Raw genomic sequence first — 23025 nt, 5'->3', positions numbered from 1 at the left:
ACTGTAATAATGTTTTAAAACAATGTGGGGGACAAAGAAAGTTCTTCTATTTCAAAGCCATATTTATCTTATTAAGCAATAAAACATCAATGTACTATCATATTAAGGGTTTATTAGCATCTAGTAATATGCAAAAATGATAGTTTTTTTTTTTTTTTTTGCTAGTACATCTGTTTCTGCCTTGTTTCTTTCTTTCAAGTAATAACGTTCATGATAATGGCTTCCTTATTTTGACTCACTTTATATCATGACCCCAGTGACAAGGACACTATAATAACATTTGTGTTTCTTTAAACACCAATTATACTATATCTGTGATGATTAAACATGAGCCCAATTGATTACCAAATAGGTCATCTTTGAAATAATGCATTAAGTGAAAGATAGTAAGAACAATAAAGACTGGAACAGCATAATTAACCTCATACTAAAGGTGAAGTATTTAGTATATAGAAATATAATAGACATGTCCATTTTATCTAGTAGTTACAGAAATATGTTCCTTATAAACAACTTGAAGACTATAATTAGGCCCTAAAGTAATAAAATACTATCGTTTATTAAATATCTTCAGTAAGTTTCTTTCTTAGACATTTATAGTTCTGTTGTTAATATAAATATTTTGTACCTCTTCAGGATATATAGGCTACATATGTTGTCTTAATCATTCATAGAGGATATTTACTAAACTGTAATCCCAAGAAAGTATACATGAACCTTTTCTTTGTGGACTGAAACTATGCAGATTTATTTCATGATAGGAATTTAAAGGTGACTAGAATCAGTTTTGAATTGCTAGTGGATAGTGTGATAATCATATCTCAGTCATTGCCTTCCTTGCTTAGGATGCAGCATCTGCTTAAAGTTTATACTCTAGTGTTGACCCCTCTAAATAGATTCAGTAAAAGACAATATTAAGGGCTATGACTGGATTCTTGAAAAAGAGACTACCACTATGTGAAAACTCTCTTATGGAAGAAAACCATTAAGTATTCTTTTTCTAAAATTTTATTTATTTATTTATTTATTTTGGTTTTTCAAGTTAGGGTTTCACTGTAGCCCAGGCTGACCTGGAATTCACTATGTGGTCTCAGGGTGGCCTTGAACCCATGATGATACTCCTACCTCTGCCTCCCTAGTGCTGGTATTAAGGCATGAGCCACCACACCCAGCCCCATTAAGTATTCTTGTAGGTGCTAAGAAATTCATTTAACCTGCTCAATGTTAAACTTAATAAATATAAATTCTTCACTAACATTTTTAATGTTTTCTTATACTGACTATATTTGGTGCTATAAGTGTCTGTGCCATCTTGCCCTTTTTTTACATCAAAATATATGTCAAAAGTTCCAAGGATATTAAATCCAATATTATATTAAAATTATTATAGTCATTTTATATATGAGTTATGTAATGTATTATCTGGACATGACTACTTATTCGTCCATCCTTTTTCTCATCATGAAATAGATATGAGAACCAGGGAAGCAAAATTGTTTCTATATACAGATGTAAAGCTAAGGTCATTTGTTGAACAATAGGTTCTGGTGTTAGGTTCAGAAAATAGTCAAACCTAGGTTATTAAATTAAATGCTGTTTAACATCTTTCATTAAATTGCATGCTTTGGATAAGATGATCTTGTATAAGTTGGATGTATAAAATATGACTTGTTGGGATGATGACAGGGTATGAACATATTATGAGCACAATTTGAAATGAAGAGACAGGGGCAGAAGTGCAAGAATCATATAAGGAAATTAATCTCATTCACATACTGCCTGAAAAGACTTTGATTTGTGCATCTGATTTTATGGGGGTACTGGAATTGAACCCTAGACCAGTAGTCTTTGCAAACAAGTACCTTTAATTGCTTAGCCATCACCCCAGCTAAACTTTCAATTAATTATTTCCTTTTTTGTTTTGTGTTTGTTTGTTGAGTCAGGATCTCATGTAGCCCCAAATAGCCTCAAACATTTTAGTCATTGAAGCTTGAATTCTGGATCTTCCTGCTTCCACTTCCCAAATGCTGGCATTACAGAACTGCACCTTCATAGCCCACTGATTTGAATTCTTATCACATTGAAAATTACTCTAAGCTTCACAGTCATCAATTTTTAAAGTAATTATGAGTTATTTTTCTGTGAGTTTGAAGAAGGACTTGAAAATTCCATATCTTATTATTTTAGAAAGTTTTACAAATTTAAGTAACAATGTGATAAGATTTTGGTTTAGAAGCTCACATCATGGTTATATGAAACAAATAAATACATAATATACCACAGGACAATATGTGTTAAAATATGCACATGTACACACAGACAAAGATAGAAGGAGAAAGAGAATTAAATTAGCTTGATCTATGTTTTATCATACAAATGATGGCCAGGAAATTCTCTCTTTCAAGGGGACCAGCTTTGAAGTAGATAATAGGAAATAAACTAGTGATTGAGGTGGTTAACTAGAGATAGAGAAATCCAAGCACAGGAAAGTACTGGGCTAAGTGATTCAAAGTAGAAACAAGACTGACATGTACAAAGGAGAAAAATGAAAGAGATAAAGAAAAGTTAGTTACAGGGAGGAAAAATAGTTAATGGGGCCCAGAACTCAGAAAGTTTACTCCTAATTATAGAACAAGATATTAACACTTCTAAAAAGGAAGAATACATTTTTAAATCTATTTGTGAAACCATGTTATATAGTAAAAAGATATATATTTTGAAATTTATACAACAGTAAATTTGATATTCCCACCAAAATGTAGCAATACATATTTAATTAGCTTGAACTAATCACTGCATACTAAATGCTTCTATCTTAACAACACTGTATACCATAAATGTGTGAAATTATAATTTGTCAAGTTAGAGCCAGGTAAGGTGGCATATGCCTTTAATTGCAGCCCTTGGGGGACAGAGGTAGGAGGATCACCATGAGTTCAAGGCCACTCTGAGACTACATAGTGAATTCCAGGTCATCCTGGGCTACAGTGAGACCCTACCTCAATAAATAAATAAATAAGGTACAAAATAATTTGTCAATTCTGGGCTGGAGAGATGGCTTAGCAGTTAAGCGCTTGCCTGTGAAGCCTAAGGACCCCGGTTTGAGGCTCGGTTTCCCAGGTCCCACGTTAGCCAGATGCACAAGGGGGTGCACGCGTCTGGAGTTCGTTTGCAGAGGCTGGAAGCCCATTCTCTCTCTCCTTCTATCTGTCTTTCTCTCTGTGTCTGTCACTCTCAAATAAATAAATAAATAAAAATTTTATAAAAAATAAAAAAATAATTTGTCAATTTAAATAAAATAAGGAGAGCCAGGAGGATGCATTAGATATGAAAGTAAAATTCAGAGGAGGTGCTAAAGTTATCTTCACATTGCATTACTTACAATGATATAATTTTTAAATGAGTCAGTATGAATAAATTTTCTTCTTATAGTTTGGATCAGTAGATCTCACACAGTGGACAGGAGAACCACCTGGAGATCTAACAGAGGATGTCCTGCCCCAGGCTAATTTGTTCAGGACATGATAGTCTCAGTGGTTTCAGAAGGTTCACAGATGATTTCATTAGATATTTGAGGCTAAAAACCATTAGTTTACACAGAGGAATTGGGGAAATGAACAAGAGCGCTGCTTGCTGTCTTAGTGAACCTGTTATCAGCACAAGTGTGAAGGAGGTAGACACTGAGGATACACAACACCAGCCACACTAGAGACCCCGAGGCTCCTAAGTACCCATCATTGAAGTTGACTTAAAATGCTCCCAGCACGGCTCAGAAATTTTGTGGAAGAGGGGCTGGAAAGATTGTTAGAGCCACAAGTTGGGACATTTGCACAGAGACATTGCCTCTCCCCCATAACTGACTGCTGTCCCATATAATGCATGACCCACAATACCCATGGGGTTGACCTGCATCCCCAACAAAGAAGGCCTCTTCAGAAGAGGGTCAGGGAGGAGGGAAAGGATGGTGCCAACATGTGTTGTTTACATACAAAATATGCCCATATTTAATAAAAATAAATTTAAGAAAACACTGGTTTAGATAAATAAGTCTTTTAAGGATATTGAGTAAGGCAAAACAATTTTTCAATAATAGCCAAAAATGTATTCTAGAATTATAGACTGCTCATTTTCAAATATTATTAATCACAATGTGTTATGAAGTATTCATTCATTAAACAAAAGATCAGATAATTAGTGATTATTTCTTTCGCATTAAGTCTTGCTGCCTGTTGCTGACAAAAAAGCATGTGAGTACAAACACACACACAAACACACACACACACACACACACACACGTAGGAATATTTGCTGGTAATGGCCCGTCAGGCACATATTTTCTGCTTTGTTACACTCACCCTCTTGCTCTTTGTGGATTTAAATTTCCTACTGTGCCTTCATTCTTCCAACAGAGGAAATTGTACCACACACAGAAATCCTGCTGTGTTTCCTCATCCTAGTGGAAATACAACAATAGCCATTCTGGAAATGGTCAACTGCAGACACAGGACAGTAGTCCCTCAATCTGGGTCATCCCAGCTTCTGTTGGTTTAGGACTGAGCCTGAGAAACCATATTTTGTATGTGGTTCATTTTGGCTCATTTATCAAGCCCCCTCTGTGGATAGGTGGTGCCTGAAGCCAGGCAGTGGAGTGCTGGAAACTTAGAGAAGAAAAGCAGCCTGGTGGGAAATACTAGCTAAAATGTAAATGAAGCAAAGGTAATGGTCAGAAACACCAGACTTCCTTGCTTTCAGTAACTCCAGCGCTTTCAGGAAGATGAATTCTAGGACAGGAAAGCAATAGAGATTCAATGCAATCAGCAGAGTGTTGTGGGCTCCGATTCTCTTACAGAGAATCTGTTCAAACCCAGTCATGCTGTATGAAAGCATTCAAGAGGGAGGACTACATAGAAGTGAAATAGAGTTTAGCTTTTCTAAATTTACCTTTTTCAAATTCTTTCATTTAATAGCTAAGGATACAATTTTTAAAATTGCCCTAGGTTAAACTCCTGGTAAATGAAATCCATGTTATATTAAAGCTATTGCAATTAGGTTTCATTGCTACCAGAAATCATAGAACCAAAAGCAGTTTGTGGGAATAAAAACTATTTTGGCTTACAGGCTCAAGAGGAAGCTCCATGATGGCAGGGGAAACCGATGGCACCAGAGAGGTGTGCATAACTTCCTCACCAACATCAGGTAGACAACAGCAACAGGAGAGTGTGCCAAACACTGGCAAGAGGACACTGGCTATAATACCTGTAAGCCTGCCCCAACAATAAACTGCCACCGAGAGGCTTTAATTCACAAACCTCCATCCGCTGGGAACCCAGCATTCAGGGCACCTGTGCTTATGGGGGACACCTGAATCAGACTACCACAAAAGTATTTAATTGGCAAAATTGAAAAAAAAAAAAAAGAAAGAAAGAAAAAGATTCTGTCATTCTGATAGCCATCTTACACTGAAACAAAACCTCTTTAATAATCTTGCATTGGCTATATATTTAGAATTATATGAAAGGCAAATAATGTTTATAATCTGTCATAATGAATTACCATAAGCTACTGTACTATATGCTATTTTTATGCATATACATTTTCCTAGGTGTTTGTAACATTTTACATTATGCATATGTAACATTTAATTTTATCAGCTCAAAGATTTCTTTCTTTACTTTAAAAACCAATTATCAATTTGCTAAGGAAACATTTGTTTTCCTCAGTTTGAAGCCAGAAAGAGAAATATAATCTAGGAAATTTTTTGTACACGATTCCTAAATTTATATATATATGTGTGTGTGTGTGTGTGTGTGTGTGTGTGTGTGTGTGTAAAAAGTGTAAAATATATTTCTATACTCATTATTGTAGAAGCAATGAACCAACTGAAAGATTAGGACTTATTCTGATTTGCCTTTTCAGCAATGGCCCATATAAGCATGAGAAAAGTCATGGAGGACTATCTGCACTTTGGTTTTCATACATGTTAAGTGAGGAGAATAATAGTCCTGCTTCACATTATGAAGTTTATTAAAATTCTTAGGAGAAATGTACTTCATAAATGTAAGGTTGCTAGCATTTTTTGCAAAATAATTGAGTTAGACACCATGGGGACCTAGACACATTACTGTAGTAGGAAAACTCTGAAAATAAAACTGGACTTCCCTGTTCCCAGGGAAGGAAGTGAATAAGTAGTCTATTGGGATTGGCTTGTTAGTTTTCCAAATGAGAAAGTACTTTTTGAACTGTAAAAAGCTTAAGGAGAGTATAAGTTTTGGTGTTATTATTAAAAATACTGGAAATAATTGTCTCTGACTCTGGAGAAAAATCATTGAGCAATTTTAGCAATGTTTTGTAAAATTCAAGTAAAGCTTACCAAGTTTCCTAAAGCCCATATCCAACTAAGTCTAACTTTATAAAATAGAAAATATATGGGCAAGTAACTCATTAAATAATTCTTTAAGTTACCAAATGCTAAATTGTCTCAGAATAAACTTCAATCTAAATTGGCTGTCAGAACCTGATAGGATTCATAGATTTTTTTGAGAAAGAAATCAATTCAAAATTATTCTGTGCATAGAAATGGAATTGTACTTAGAATTTACAACCATGTGAAATTTATATGAAAAATTCCTCCAAGGTAAACAAAGTTAGTGCTTCCTAAAATCCTTTATTGAAGATTACTTGTGCTAAGTTATGCTCTGGACAGTGGAGACATTCAGGGATGTAAACCCAGTCCCAATTCCAGCCCATAGTATAGAATATGTTGGTAAAATGCAGATGTCTCCTCATCACAGGAATGGATGTACTGGTAACACAAAACCAGTTGGAAGTCGTTGCCTTGATTAACATTTTGAATGGAATAAGAAAAATGAAAATATGCAGCTAAAGGAGACATTGAGCTTTTTTTTTTTTTTTTTTTTTTTTTACTTTTCCTTCTTTGTCTCCCTTCTTGCTTTTTGCTACCTTAAATCGTATAGGGAAATGTGAAATTTACAATTTTCTTTGAAAAGTATGCTGTGGCTTATAGTAGAGTGAATGAACATTTTTGTGATGACTACGATAAGAAGAACACTGCCCTCGATACACAAATCTAAATATTTCAAAGCCATCTTTTATTTCCATCCATTTCTATGCTTTCATAATCACATGTTCTTGCTCACTGAGCACTTGCCTTTGAAAAATGGTATTTTAACACTTGACTGTCTCTTCAGCAAAATTCATTTTATTGAAATAATAAAACAGACCATATCCTGCTGAGCATGAGATTCTGCTAAGAAATGGGGAAAAGGAATAAAGACTTGCTTAATGTTGATGATATAAGGAAAAACAAAATGTCAAGAAATAAAGAATAATAATAAACACTGAAAACCATCCCCTGGAGTGTTTGTTTGATGCACTGAGGTCCTAAACAAAGGAAGAGATAGTCATAATCAGACAACGAAACTCAGCCAGCAAACTATTCCTTGCTTGCACATGATCAGCTGTCATCAGGGAGCAAATTCATTGGGTCATTCTACAGATGGGTAGATGAGGAAGACAATACCAATATAGGCAAAATAATGGGAAAAAGTGCCCCTCAAAGACCCTTTGGGAGATGTTCATGAAGTGAGTGTGATTCTACTACGGATAGAAAAATCAAATAAAATCCTTCAATTCTGCCACTATTCTTCACCTGGAAAAGAAAACAGGAAGCAAAATAATAAAAATAATAATAATAAAAAGAGAAAGGCCAGCAGAATAACAAATAACCACACACAATCACATTGGACCCATTCTGAAACAACAGAATACACTTTAAAAAGCAGTAAAAACAATAAAAATCCAGTCACTGTGAAAAAAAGGAGAGCCTTAGCTGCAATAAAGGCAGTCAATAAAGAAGCTCTCTCATTTAAACATCAAATGCACATTGTTTTGCAACACCTGTTATTCAGCCATAATAGCTTTCTTAACCTGTCAAAGTGTTTAAGCTGAGGAAAAGAAATGGGCCTCCAGCTGTGCAGTTCTGTGGAGAAAGCCTGTGCAAAGCGATATTAGTTTAATGAAATGTGTACAGATTGTAATTGTGGTAATAAGAGGGCAATTCCCTGAGGTGCCATAGGAAGGCGGTGAGCTCAGCCAGGCAGAAAACAGAAGCTTGCAGGCTGAGGAGAGAAAATATGGCCTGTTGAGGAGAGAGAACAGGGAAGTGAAATGGACACATCAGGGAAAGAGACATCCTGTGAAGAGGTTTCTTCAGAACAAGTCTACAAGGGGTTAAGCCTTTTCCTTGCAGCACAGCTGACCCAGAGCTAATTGGAGTCCATGTTCTGGCAGCACTGCAGGCGCCTGGACTCAAGGGAAACAGCTCCTAGTACACAAGTGATAAACATGGCCTTTCTGAAACTCATTCAGGATGAGAGATGGGAATGATCAAAAGTATGGAAGGGCTAAAAGGAGTGATCCAAAAGAACAAACAAAAATAAATTGTGAATCAGACAAGCATTGCCTTGATTTTTGTGTTTATCCAGGCATCATTTTAAGAGGGTAAATATGTCTCCTTTTCTTTCTCTCCTTCCTCCTTTCATTCATTCATTCTTTCTTTCTTCCTTTCTCCCACTGGGCCTCTTTCTTCCTTTCTTTTTATGTGTAAATGAGCACACTCTCCAAGTATTCCTAACAAAAGGAAACACTTCCATCATCTATGTGATGGACAGTGTTTAAATTCCCTTAATTATTCAAGTCCTAATAGGGCAGAAACCCACATGCAGAAACCTCAATGAGCATGAATGCCAGGCAAGATAGTCTTAAGTAATGATTGATCATTTACTGGAGGCTTTATGTGAAGAAAGTCTACAGTGAGAAAACCACCAGTGGAGAGATACGAATTTTATCTCCTGAAGGTTCTGACAGTAAATGTCAGAAAAATTCTCATATTCTTTCAGCAGGGAAGGGAAAGAGGATCCAAGGTGAAATAAACCAAAAAAACTTACTCTTTACAATGTCTGTCCTTGAGAGAAGCTTTCAATGAAAGTCCCCTTACATGGTGAAGGTTAGGTTAATTAGAGCCTAACCAATCTGGGAAAGAACATACCTAACTATGAAAACCTTAACCACCATGTCTCACATAAGGGCAGGCAAAACTTCTGACAAGCACTTGTGAAATTCTGAATCCTGAGGCATAGCCCTAGTCAAATACAGAGACCTAATCACAGGACCACATGATGCATTCCTTCTCCCCATCCAATTTATTACCACTTATCTAAAAATGTACCTATTAAGACTTCTCTTTTGTTGTTGTTTTTTGTTTGTTTTGTTCCCCCCTTTCTTTGAGGCCACCTGGAACTTAATCTATGGACCAACCTAGCCTGGAACTCAAGTTGATCCTCCTATCCCAGTCTCTTGAGTGATGAGTTTATAGGTATGAGACACTTTGCCTGGCTTAGCTCTTTTTACTAAGTATATCATATCTGGTAATTATGAACATATTTCAAGGGAGCCAGGCATGTGTAATTCTAGCATGTGAGGCTGAACAGGAGTATTCCAAGTTCAAGACAAGGCTAAGCTGCATCATTAGATTCTTCCTCAAATAAAAAAGAAAGAAAACATTGTAGCAAGAAATTTTTTATTCTATAATTTTGCTAATGACACTATGGGATGAAGTAAACATGTGGGAATAGGAGGGCATTGTGTGGAGAGAAAGGTAAATTCTATAAATATTGAGAATACTTAAAAGAGAAAAGAACAGAAAAAAAATGTATGTCAGTGATGACTGAGAATTTTCCCTGAATTAATGTCAGATACCCAATGACAGATCTAGTCATCTCAGAAAATATCAAGTAGAATGAATGTAGAACAGTATATGTAGTCATATCATTTTCTAATTATAGACTATCAAAACAACTGGCAAAATCATGAAAACAAATCCAGAAGGAAATGAAGAGATTATCTATGGAGAAGCAAAGATGAGAAATCTTACTTCACCTCAGAAACAGTTTTAGTCAATTTCCTTTCCTGTAACAAAATAACTGAGATGATATATAAAAAAGAGGAAATGTTTATACTAGGTCGCCATGTTCAGATGACCCTGCTGCTTGTGGCTTATAATGAGGTTACACATAATAGGGGTGCATGTGGCAGAGAGAGTTTTCACACCATAGCAGCTAGAAAGTGGAGAAGAGGCACCAGGATCCAAACCTGTCCTTCAAAGGCATGAGCTCAATGACCTTGCTATTTCCTTCTACTAGAGGCCCCACCTTCTAAAGGTCCCTCCCTCAAAAGCACACTGGCTAGTGACCAATCATTAACACATGGGCTTGAGGCTCATTCAAACTCCAAACTGTAGCAAAGAGCATGCAAGCTGAAGAGCAGTGGGAGTGGAATACTTGAGGTGTTGTCAGAAACTCAGAAGAAACAAATACCAAGGATTTGTGTTCTGCAGTATTATCCTTCCAAACTGATGAAAAAAGGCTTTCTTAAGCATGCAGCATTTAAGGGAATTTGTTGTCAATAGGTTTGCAGGAAATCTCAAAGGAAACTTTTGAAATGATATTTCTATTTATTTATTTGCAAGGAGAGAGAGAAAAGTGACAGACAGAATGGGCACACCGGGGCCTATAGACACCAAAAATTAACTCAATATGCACGTGCCACTTTGCACATCTGGCTTTACATAGTACTGAGGAATCCAACTCTGGTTGTTAGGCTTTGCAGGCAAGCACCTTAACTGCTGAGCCATCTTTCTAGACCATTGAAGGAAACTTTTTAAAACTAGAGAAAGTGATGTTGGTCAGAAACTAATGGTTAGGGTTGGGTACAGTTCTCTCCTACCATGTACAAGATCTGAGATTGATCCCCACATTAGGAAGGAAAAAGGGAAAATAGATAGCAGGGGAAGAGAGAAAGATGGAAGAGAAAGAAAGGTGTAAAAAAAGAAAGAAGATGGGCTGGAGAGAAGGCTTAGTGGTTAAGCGCTTGCCTGTGAAGCCTAAGGACCCCGGTTCGAGGCTTGGTTCCCCAGGTCCCACGTTAGCCAGATACATAAGGGGGTGCAGGCATCTGGAGTTCGTTTGCAGAGGCTGGAAGCCCTGGCGCACCCATTCTCTCTTTCTCTCCCTCTATCTGTCTTTCTCTGTGTCTGTTGCTCTCAAATTAATTAATTAATTAATTAATTTTAAAAAAAGAAAGAAAGAAGATGGGAAGGAAGGAAATGTTCTTATCTACATAAAGAAGAACCTTGTAGAATAAATGTAGGTAAATAAAAACTCATTTTTCTTATGGTTAGTTGATTTAACAGCTAACAGTGTTAAAGAAGTATCACTATATATTCAAGTGCATGTGTTTGTGTGCATTGTAAAATGACTAACAGCAATAATTCAAAGATATAGGTCGTGTGTGTGTGTGTGTGTGTGTGTGTGTGTGTGTGTGGTGTGTGTGTGTGTGTATTACAAAGGTATAGGGTAAAAGATAAGGTAATTCAGGTCATTGTGCTATTACAAAATATATTATCCATGAAATGGTACAGAAGGAAGTAGCACTTGCTATATTAACTTCAGGTAAATCTGACTTCAGAGTAAGGACAGTTATCAGGTATAAAACAAAAATTACACTTTGACAAAGTAGTCAAGTCTAAAAAATACAAGAGTTTTATTATAACAACTGTGCATAGAATACATGAGGCAAGGGGCTGGAAAGGTGGCTTAGCAGTTAAAGGATTTGCCTGTAGGTCAAAAGACCTTGGTTCAATTCCCCAGAACCAACATAAGCCAGATGCGCAAGGTGGCACGTGCACCTGGAGTTCCTTTGCAATGGCTGGAGGCCCTGGTGTGCCCATGCTGTGTGTGTGTGTGCATGTGTGTGTGTGTGCCTCTTCATCTCTCTCACTCTCATAAATAAATAAATAACATGAGGCAAAAAGTGATCAAATTCACTGTAAAAGAGTGGGAACATTTTGGTAATCCTACTTCACCCACCTGAAGTACTGAAATTATTAATGTTTATTATTACTGTTTTTATTTTTAGTTAGCATATAGAGAATTAGGTATCATTCATTCTAATGTTTTCACATGCGGTTTAGTTTTGCTGAAATATGTCCTTCCTTTTATCTTTTCTGTCCCACTTCTCCTCATCCCCCCATATGACAGTTTTCTTCCTGTTCTTCCCTTCCCTATTTTTCTGTTGGTGGGTATTTTAGAGATTTTAATGATTAAAATTGTAAACAGAGTAGTAATAAACATGAGTATGCAAGTATCTCTGTAGTGGAGTGTGTAATTCTTTTTTTTTTTAATTTCAAAATAGCATTTTTATTATATAAAAATGTAAAAATCTAGCAAAACCAGAAATATGGATATATTTTCCTGGGCTTTCACATTTGTTGATCATTTGCATCTCATTTTCAATACAATTTACAACCTCATCCCCATTTTCAGTCTGATTATACAAATGCAAAGTGGCAGAAAGGTCTGGAATAAGTACATCAAGAGGAAGCAGGAGAAAGCAAAGGTGTGAGGCCAGGCTCCATGCACAGGTTCTATGAGGGCCGAGTGTCTGAAGTAACAGGGCGGGAGGAACGGGAACAGGGAAGCTTGCAGCTCACGCTCTCAGTCATCCTTGTCTTTTGCTCCGTGTTTGAGGATGCGTGTGAACTCGATGTCGTTGAAATTCCCCTTTTTGTCGATGGGGCCTTCTCTGTAGAGCTCATCCACCTCCTCGTCAGTAAAGCAGTCGCCCATGGTGGTCAGCAGCTCCCTCAGGTAATCCTCCTGGATGGTGTCAGTTGCTTCTTCATCAAAGCAGGCGAAAGCATTGTGGATGACGTCCCCAGGGTCTGTGCCATTTAACTTCTCACCAAACAAGGTGAGGAACATGGTGAAGTTGATGGGCCCTGGAGCCTCGTTCATCATGTCATCCAGGTATGCATCACTGGGATTCTTCCCTAGTGAGGCAAGCGTATCGTGCAGGTCTTCCTTGTCGATAAAGCCATCTCTGTGCTGGTCTATCATGTTGAAGGCCTCTTTGAACTCCTGGATCTGGGACTGGTCAAACATGGCAAACACATTGGATGTGGTGCGCTGCGGGAACTTCTTGGTGGTCCTGGTCTTTGCTTTTTGCTCGACGTGGTGGCTGTTTAATTCCGGCTCCAGACACCCGATTCGGGGCTTGCCCTACGCGGGATGGATAGCCACGAGTGATGGCCAGGAGTGCTGAGCTGCGGTGGGGCGGTCGCAGTGTGGAATTCTTGGGAGTATATGCTCATGCATAGCAGGGTCAAGAGGGGCGGTCTATTGCTAAATTTCTGATATACCACAATACTTATTTCTATAATGGTGTTAACAGCTGTTCTTTCACCAACAGTCGAGGAGAGTTCCTCTTTCCCCACACCCTCAGCAGTATTTTTTTTTTTCCCTTGATGATAGCTAGTCTATTGTGATAAGAGAGTGCATTGAAGTCAGGTACACATTGCTGGCAGAAATCACCTGATTAAGAACAGCTTATGGGAGAAAAAGGTTTGTTTTGTCTTACAGACTTGATGGGAAGCTTCATGATAGCAGGGGAAAATGAAGTCTCTGCTCTCCATGGTCAGCATACAGAAGTTGCTATAGCTATGATACATGGATGCTGCGTTTCATGCCAACTTGGCAACAGAACTTGGCAGTACTTTCCATGTGATAATAGTTTTGGAATAATGAGGAGATCATGCAGTATTGCATAAATAATAAATACTACAACACCATAATGTCATGGTTCCAGAGAGCTGCTGAGACTAAGTAATGTGAGCCAGGTTCAAAGTCCCTGTAAGAAGACCCTGTGAGTCTACTGAATAAATCTGTAAAGATGAACTCTATGCTCCATTAGAAACTTCAGATTGTTGGAGATACCAGGACTATGGCACATCTGCCAAACAAAACTGCAGGGTCAAGATTGATAAAGCCCATGAAAAAGGAAGCAAGCAGCACAGTTGGAGGGGTGAAGCTACCCAAGACTTTTGGATCCCAGATCACAAGCCAGATACTGGGCATGGAGCTTCAGAATTTGATGTTTTCCCTGCTGGATTTTAGCTTTGCTTTGGTACAATAATTTCTTGTTATAAACTTATTACAGTCCAGCTCTGAATTGCTAGACAAACACCCAACCAAAATCAGTTTATAGAAGGAAAAGGGTTTATTTTAGGTTTACAAATTCCATAGGAACACAATCAATTGTATAAGAAGCTGGATCGTTTCCATAGATCTGAACAGAAAGAAATAACCTCAGCCAGCACCAAGCACCAAAAAAATAGCCAAACCTGCACCTGCTGTTCACATACCTTAGGGTTGAGCTCCAAGATCCCCCGCCTGGTGACATACCCCAGTAGGGCTCTGCCCACGGGAAACTCGAGATTCAAGCCTGGCTCTATAAGGCCACACATTTAAACCACTGCAGACACCATTCTTCCCTTTTTGGAAATGCTTCTTGTGTGTCATTTATATGTTAGAAGTATATAACTTATGCTTTAATTTTACAGGGTTCACAGTTAAGAGACTGTCTTGAATCTCAGATAAAACTGCATTTTTCTTAGTGCTGGAACTGGTAAAGACTATGGGGACCATTAAAGTTGGACTGAATATTTTTTGTATCATAAGGTGGATATGAGTCTATTGGGGTCAGGGTTGGAATGTGGTGGTTTAAATTTAAATCCCCCCTATAGACTCATATGCTTGAATACTTATTCCCTGGCTGTTTGGGAAGGTTGTGGAAACTTTAATAGCCAAAATAAGTATGTCACTGGAAGTAAGCCTTGAGAATTCATAGAACTTTGTTCTCTTTCTCTCTCTTCTTTCTCTATCCCCTTCCTTTCTTTCTTTCTACCTCCCTTCCTTCCTTGATACCTTCCTTTTTTCCTCCTTCCATCCTTTCTTCCTTCCTTCCTCCCTCCCTTCCTCATTGCCTTTCCTTCCTTCTTTCCTTCCTTCCTCCCTTCCTTCCTTCCTTCCTCCCTCCCTCCCTCCCTCCCTCCCTCCCTCCCTTCCTTCCTTCCTTCCTTCCTTCCTTCCTTCCTTCCTTCCTTCCTTTCTTCCTTCCTGGTGATGTGATAATACAAAACCAGACTTCCTGCTCTCTTTCCCTAAGTTATTTCTGGTTGGGTATTTTCTACTAGACCCACAAAAAGGTACTGATAAACACTAAAAACATAACAAAAAGTATAAATTATGATGGAGGAAATCGAAGAACTACATGACTTGAGTATGTTTCCTACTTATGATCCAACTTAATATTGTCAAGATGCTAGTTCTTCAGAATCTGATCTATCTTGTACCTATGCAATCTCAAATAAATTATCAGCAACCTAATATGTGGATATTCAAAAGCTGATTCTAAAGTTTACTTGTAGCAACAAAAATTCCACAATATACAATATTGTATTGAAGGAAAACAAGGCTAGACAGCTGGAACTACCTGACATGAAGACTTACTATAATGCTTCAGTAATAGGTTATGGTTCTGGAGAAAGAAAAGAAATAGGCCAGGCATGATGGTGCACGCCTTTAATCCCAGCACTTTGGAGGCAGAAGTAGGAGGATTGCCATAAGTGAGAGGCCACCCGGAGAATACATAATGAATTCCAGGTCAGCCTGGGCTAGAGTGAAACCCTACCTCAAAAATAACATTTTATAAAAAGGCAAACCAACAAAAATAAATAGTATAAATGGAACCAAAAAGAGAACCCAGTAGTATAACCATAAAAATATAGTTCTGTGATTTTTGTCAAAGGAACACAATGAACGACACAATGAAGCTCAGGAAATCATTGCAGCAAATGATAGATTGTATAAAACATGAATCAGCACAGCCCTTAAGCCCATGATAAAATAGCCATAAAACAGAACACAAATTTGAATGTAAAACATAAAACTGTAAAGCACCCAGAACAAAAGCATGGGAGAAAATTTAAATAGCTTTGTATGTAGTGAGTGATACCCTTTTTGGATACAACACTAAACATGTGTGACCCAGGAAAGACAAAATTATAGGCTGGACTGCATTACAATTACAGACTTCTCCTCTTCAAGATACACTGTCAAGAGAATTAAAATACAATGTACTAAATAGGATAAAATATTGTAATTACTTACTTGATAAAGTATTATTATGCAAAATATATTTAAAACTCTGTTAAAGCCAATTATATAAAATGATAAATAGAGGAGACTGGAGATATGGCTTAGTGGTTAAGGTGCATGCATGTGAAGCCCAGGTGTGATTCTCCAGGTCTCACATAAGCCAGATAAACATGGTGTCTGGAGTTCGCTTACAGTGGCTAGAGGCCCTGACATGCCCATTCTCCTCCCATCTCTAATAAATAAGTATGAAAATATAAAAATCTTTAAAATCTACTAAAAATACAATGAACAGATACTTCACCAAAGACCAGAAACAAGAAGCAAATCAACAGGAAGCAAATGAGCATCTAAAAAAATGCCCCACATCATTCAGCACAAGGAAAATGCAAATTAAACCAAAGCAATATGATTACATTCTTATTAAAATGACACAGTCCTATAACACCACATGTCATCATTGATTTGAAGTAATAGTGATTATCATTCATGGCAGATGGGGATACAAGATTATATAGCTACTAAAAAAGACAACTTAAACTATGATATAATGCAGCAATCACATATCTTGGCATTACCTAAGTCAAAAACTTATTTCTACACAAAAACCTACAAGTGGATGTTTATAGAAATTTCATTCATAGTTGGTAAAATATGGAACAACCAAGATGTCTTTTAGTGATGAATTGTAAACAACCTCAAATTATATATATATATATATATATATATATATATATATATATATATATATATATATATATATAATATATATAATGTATATATATATATATATATATAAAGTGTGTGTGTGTGTGTGTGTATGTATGTATTATATATATATGTGTGTGTGTGTATATATATTCAGACAATGATCCATGATTGACCATTAGAAAAAATGATTTATATAACCATAAAATCAGTAAAAATTGGGCTGGAGAGATGGCTTAGCGGTTAAGCGCTTGCCTGTGAAGCCTAAGGACCCCGGTTCAAGGCTCGGTTCCCCAGGTCCCACGTTAGCCAGATGCACAAGGGGGCGCACGCATCTGAAGTTCGTTTGCAGAGGCTGGAAGCCCTGGTGCGCCCATTCTCTTTCTCCCTCTATCTGTCTTTCTCTCTGTGTCTGTTGCTCTCAAATAAATAAATTTTTTAAAAAAATTTTTAAAAAATCAGTAAAAATTAAATACATGTCAGTAAATGAAAGAGCCTCATCTGAAAATGCTTGACACTGTATTATTCTAGCAATTAATTATTCCAACAGTAGAATTTGTTTAGGCAAAACAATGGAGATGCTAAGGAGAAAAGTAGTAAACAGGGACTAGAAAGAGAAAGAAAGTAATAAGACTATTTCCTCTGATTTCTTTTATATGTGCCCAAAATGATGGTAAAATACCTTGTCAATTATAAGTGATCATGTGTCAATATCAGCTTATGAGCTGTAACAACAAAGTCATCACTGTGCTATTGGTATCGATAGTGAGGGTAGGTTAACTAATATGTCCTGGTGCTGAATATGTGAACATTCTCTTTACTTTCCTTTTAGTTTTGCTGTGGAACTAAAACTAAAACAAAAACAGCAAAACAAACTTAAGTATAGCCACAGATTTAGACAGACTTTATTATAGTGCTTAAAAGAAAGAAAGAAGGCAGAGCTCCAGTAAAACAGGAAGAGTCCCCAGAAATGGGAAAACCTGTGTGGTGTCTCTGGTTGGTGTTTTTTTGTGCCAGGTGTTTAGATACTTTACAGGCTTGTTTCTATGTTCATGTCAGCTTTCTAGGGGATAACTAACTTTACCTACATCTCCGTGTCAGATTTCTAGGGAAGCAGGACTCCTCTAGGAAAAAGGAGATAAAGAAAAGTCAGACTCCTTATAGACTCAAGAACATGTCTCATTTTGGTCAAGAAAATGAATGTTCACTTTACCCTCCAGTGCCTAGCCAATTTATCTTTTTTTTTTTTTTTTTTTTTTTTTTTTTTTTTTTTTTTTTTTTGAGGTAGGGTCTCACTGTAGCCCAGGCTGACCTGGAATTCACTACGGAGTCTCAGGGTGGCCTCGAACTCACGGAAATCCCCCTACCTCTGCCTCCCGAGTGCTGGGATTAAAGGCGTGAGCCACCACGCCCGGCTGCCAATTTATATCTTAAAGTAAGTGAAGTAAGCACTTTAACCCATTGAACCATCTTCCTAGGCCCTTACTATTTTTTTTTTTTTTAATTTTCTTTCCTAACTATGGATTGAAGCCTACTCCCATGAGAATGATGTTCCATGTAGAATTTCATCACAGGTACATTTCAAATTATGAAGCTATATTAGCAGAAGATCTTTTATTTATTCTTCATCTCAACCCTTCAGGTATAATAATAGAAGCCTTCCATGAAGGAATAATTAATAAAAAAAATCATTGAAGTTTAGTTGGGATTTCAAACTATTTTGCCATGTAAAAGAGTTCATGAATAGTAAAAGATTTCTGAGCCATGTTTATTCAAGTTATCATCATCACCCTATACTGTTTAGAGGAAACTAAAAATAAACTAGTTTGTGTCAGAGACCATGACCTGGCTGCCCTGAGGACAAAAGAGAACTAGCAGCTCTCATGCAGCCCCTCCCCCAAAAACAAACAGCTGCTCTGGGAGATGTCACAAGAGAGATTCCAGAAATACCATCTACTGCCTCCTTCCTTATACCCCCTCCCCCCTTTTCCCCTCCTTATTGCCCTACCTGCTGGTTGATTATAAAAGAGCTAAAAAATCCAACATCAAATGAGACCTTGACAAATCCTCCGCTTGGTCTCCTTCTTCTTTCCCGCCCGTTCTTTCAGGTTGCAGCCCTCCTCGACCACCCCATGTTAGATTGGTCCCGCGGGTCGGGGGCAAGTTTGAAATACTTTCTTAGACTTTTGAAGTATTTTTCAGGCTTTCATAGACTAATAAAATGATCCTGTCTAAATATGGATGTAAAATATATCATTTTCAAGTGTTTTTGATAGTGAACTATTTTTTAAAAAAATATATTTTAAAAATATTATTCTAAGATGATAATGATTAGAAATTTTATAATTTGTAATAAAATTTCAAATTTGAACATTTTACTTTACGACTAACTTTACTAACTGAATCTCTTTTCTCTTTAGATTGGGGTTCACTTCTTATACCATGCAGGTTTCTCTTTCCTCTGTGTGAAATGATAGCATATAACAAAGTTGTCATGGAAACTGCAGGTGAAATTCAGCTCCAATAGTAAACAAAACAATGTATAATCAATGTATCTATTTCTGAAAGGTAATAAATAATATGTTGACTTCAATGAAATCAAAATAGATGACTGGGGGGCTGGAGAGATGGCTTAGCAGTTAAGCGCTTGCCTGTGAAGCCTAAGGACCCCGGTTCGAGGCTCGGTTCCCCAGGTCCCACGTTAGCCAGATGCACAAGGGGGCGCATGCGTCTGGAGTTCGTTTGCAGAGGCTGGAAGCCCTGGCACGCCCATTCTCTCTCTCCCTCTATCTGTCTTTCTCTCTGTGTCTGTTGCTCTCAAATAAATAAATTAAAAAAAAATAGATGACTGGGGGAAAAAGTACGGTTTCTTAGTCTGAAATATATATTTAAAATAGTCAACTTAATCAGAGAATGGAGCAAGTATGTTATGAAAGGCAAACTGATATGAAATAGAATAATTTTATGATCTAGCTTCAAACTAATCAACTTTTCTGTACCCAATGTTGTAATTGTTTCCCCTAAGTGTGCTAACATTTTGAGATAACATTTTTAAACAAATAAGCCAAACTTTTCATCTATAATTTTGTTCTTGTAATAATAATTAAGAATGAGTTGGAGGATATCTGGGCCTTTCCCCAGTGGAGATCTATATCATGCACTGATGATGTGGTCTTCCTTCTCTTATCCAAAGTGTCTTTTCAAGCATAGTAACTGACACCACTTGACCTACCCTGTCATGGAATCAGATGCATTCAGCTGGATGCCTACTAAACAAAGTGCTTCCACTTGTGCCAACTTTGAAGTTAAAACATGCATTATTTTTAAGGACTAATTTAGCTAAATTACAGATCATACTTAAAAGTCTAAGCTAAGAAAATGATTTAGAAGAAACTAAGAAAGTGATTTAGAAGAACAATGTTCATTTTCAAATGTAACACAACTCCTACATGTATAGCCTCTTGTAATCACTTTTACAATAAAATTTTAAAGCCAGGTATGGTGGTGCATGCATTTAATCCCAGCACTTGGGAGGCAGAGGTAGGAGGGTCACTGTGAGTTTGGGCCACTCTGAGACTACAGAGTGAATTCCAGGTCAGCTGGGACTACAGTGAGACCCTACCTTGAAAAACCTAAAAAATTAAATAATTAATTGATAAAAAATTAAAGTTTCTCTTTCACCATTTTACATAATAAGACCAAAATTAAATAATTAGACTAGTATACTATAAATAAAGTTCAAACTTTTTGTGGTCACTTGGAATGCAGAGCAGAAGTATTATTTTTCCATTGTGCTAGAACTGTACAATAACTCATCATTATCGAGATGGTCTGTGATGCTTTGGATGTGAATGTATGACCCTCAAATGCTCAGGTGTTTTATTAAGTTTGTAACTTGGGTCTCCAGCCACATGGCTGGAGGAACTGAGGGCCAATGCTGGGGTCTAGAACAAATGCGTAAATTTCAGTCTGAGCTTTGGAGATCTTGCTTGCTGCTGGTTAGTGCCTGCTGCTTTTATTTTGGTTGGCTGGCTAGTGATGGTTTCTCTTTTTTTTTTTTTTTTTTTTTATGAATGGGAGCCAGTTTTATTTGCCATTAATGGGACTCCCCCTAAATCTGTATATTGAAATAAATCTCTTCCGTAAATAAACTGTGTCATCCTGGCATCATAGAGCAGAACACAACGTGGACTTTTTCTTCATATAACCTGACTAGTAACTTGTGTTTTGAGTGTATGTGAGGGATATGCATGCTTACATGTCTGTAAGCATAGCTTCTTTCTTTCAGAGTCCTGCTATAGGAAGAAAACTATGGAGGAATTAAGCCGATCTAATCTCATTTCTACAATTTTGACGTTATAAAAGCAGGTCATTAGTCTAAGAAGAAACTGAATTTGTGAGTATAAGATGAAAGAGCATGAACTGAGGCTCATACCTCAGTAACTATATGCTACCAACACAGAACACAGAGAGACCTGGCTGGAATCCAGAAGAGAGCCAGTTCCCAAACAGTTAGCCCATCTAGTGCTGCATGTGCTACTGGGGGAAAGTGGCCAACAACAGTGTGATTAAGCAGGGGTCTAGGATACTCAGAAATAACAAGCCTGACAAGAAGTACACACTCGGGCAATGGTGGCACACAGCCTTGGTGGGTAACCAATGGCTTTCTGCTTGGCTAAGAGATCTGCTCAGTGGAAAGGAACCTATATCTGGAAGTGGGAACCAGATCAGAATCCTATGGAGACAAAGTTTATGCTCTTGAATGGTCCTTCTAGTTTTTGGCTAAAACAGAGGCAACATCCATCAAAATCTCCCTAAATTAATAATGCTTATCCTACTTAACCTTTACTGACTACATTCTTTGTTAGAAAATTGGCTTTTCTTTTTCAGAAGATAGCAAGGAGATAAACCACCCCCATGCATTATATTTAAGGCACAGGAGAAACCACAGAAGAAGTAGGGAATGACCAAGAGTGCTGCTTCCAAGGTGAACCTGACAATCTGCACCAAGGTAAAGGAGTCAGACACTGAGAATACTCAATATATACCCAGTCAAAAATCCAGAGGCTCCTAAGAGCTAATCAGTGAAGTAAACTTAAAACACACCCACCAATGCTCAGGAAAGTTTGTGGAAGAGGAAGCAGAAAGATATTAAGAGCCACAGGCTGAGATGTCATGCCCAGTGGCATTCCCTCCCCACTAATAACTGACTACTGCTCACAATACCTAACCTGCAACAACATGGGGAGTAACAGAAACCCCAGTGATGTGGGCCCCAAGTGCAAATGGGGCAGGGAGGAGGCAAAAGATGGTACTGACATATGTTGTATCATACCAAGTATGTTCTTAATTTTAAAAAGAATATATTGGGCTGAAGAAATGGCTTAGCAGCTAAGCACTTGCCTATGAAGCCTAAGGATTCCGGTTTGAGGCTCAATTCCCCAGGACCCATGTAAGCCAGATGCACAAGGTGGTGCATGTGTCTAGAGTTTGTTTGCAGTGGCTGGAGGCACTGGTATGCCCATTCTCTCCCTCCCTCCCTCTCTCTCTCTCTCTCTTTTTCTCTCTCTCTGTCACTATCAAATAAATAAATAAAAATAAAAAGAATATATTATGCTTATATAGATATCTAAGTTATTTATCTAATTTTAGGAAAACAAATCCCTGGTACTCTACTAAAAAGTATGCCAAAGCCATGTTAAATTGGATGCAAGTAGAAAACTCTCCACTCTCCATCATGGATGAGCAAGATGCTGATAAGGATAATAAATAAAAAGGCATTTGTAAGAAGGGGACTAGTTGGGAGGAAGAAGGGTTTTAGTGCTAGTTGGAAGAGGATAAAAGAGGGTATTGGGATAAATAAAATCAAAATGCATAATATACATGCCTAAGGATTCTGGTTTGAGACTCAATTCCCAAGGATCCATGTAAGCCAGATGCACAAGGTGGTACATGTGTCTGGAGTTTGTTTGCAGTGGCTGGAGGCACTGGTATGCCCATTCTCTCTCTCTCTCTCTCTGTCACTCTCAAATAAATAAACAAATAAAAATAAATATATATATATATATTATGCTTATATAGATATTGCAAAAAAACTAACAATTAAAAAAGGTAATTATAAGCAAATGCTCCCAATACATTTCTATGAAACAAGTCTAACCAGTAGTACTGTTACAAAATGTGCTTAGTTTTTGCTTTGTCTTAATTCAATGTAGCTTCTGCCTAAAGAAATACTTCCCACTTACTA

General features: G+C 37.4%; 1 protein-coding gene across 1 annotated transcript; it reads right to left on the bottom strand.

The window, feature by feature from the left end:
• Positions 1-12572: 12572 nt before the first annotated feature.
• Positions 12573-13034, bottom strand: LOC101614789 (myosin regulatory light chain 12B-like). The gene has a single exon (XM_045143961.1). The coding sequence runs from the start codon at positions 13017-13019 to the stop codon at positions 12573-12575; it is 447 nt and encodes a 148-aa protein (XP_044999896.1). The 5' UTR covers positions 13020-13034.
• Positions 13035-23025: the final 9991 nt, after the last annotated feature.

This window comes from Jaculus jaculus, chromosome 2 (genome assembly GCF_020740685.1).
Source record: "Jaculus jaculus isolate mJacJac1 chromosome 2, mJacJac1.mat.Y.cur, whole genome shotgun sequence".
NCBI classification, from domain to species: Eukaryota; Metazoa; Chordata; class Mammalia; order Rodentia; family Dipodidae; genus Jaculus; species Jaculus jaculus.
Note: the sequence above shows the minus strand (reverse complement) of the source record. Positions and strands in the feature narration are given on the sequence as shown.

What these genes read in the sequence shown, in the direction of transcription:
- LOC101614789 (XM_045143961.1), bottom strand. Translation starts at nt 13,019, where the DNA reads ATGTTTGACCAGTCCCAGATCCAGGAGTTCAAAGAGGCCTTCAACATG.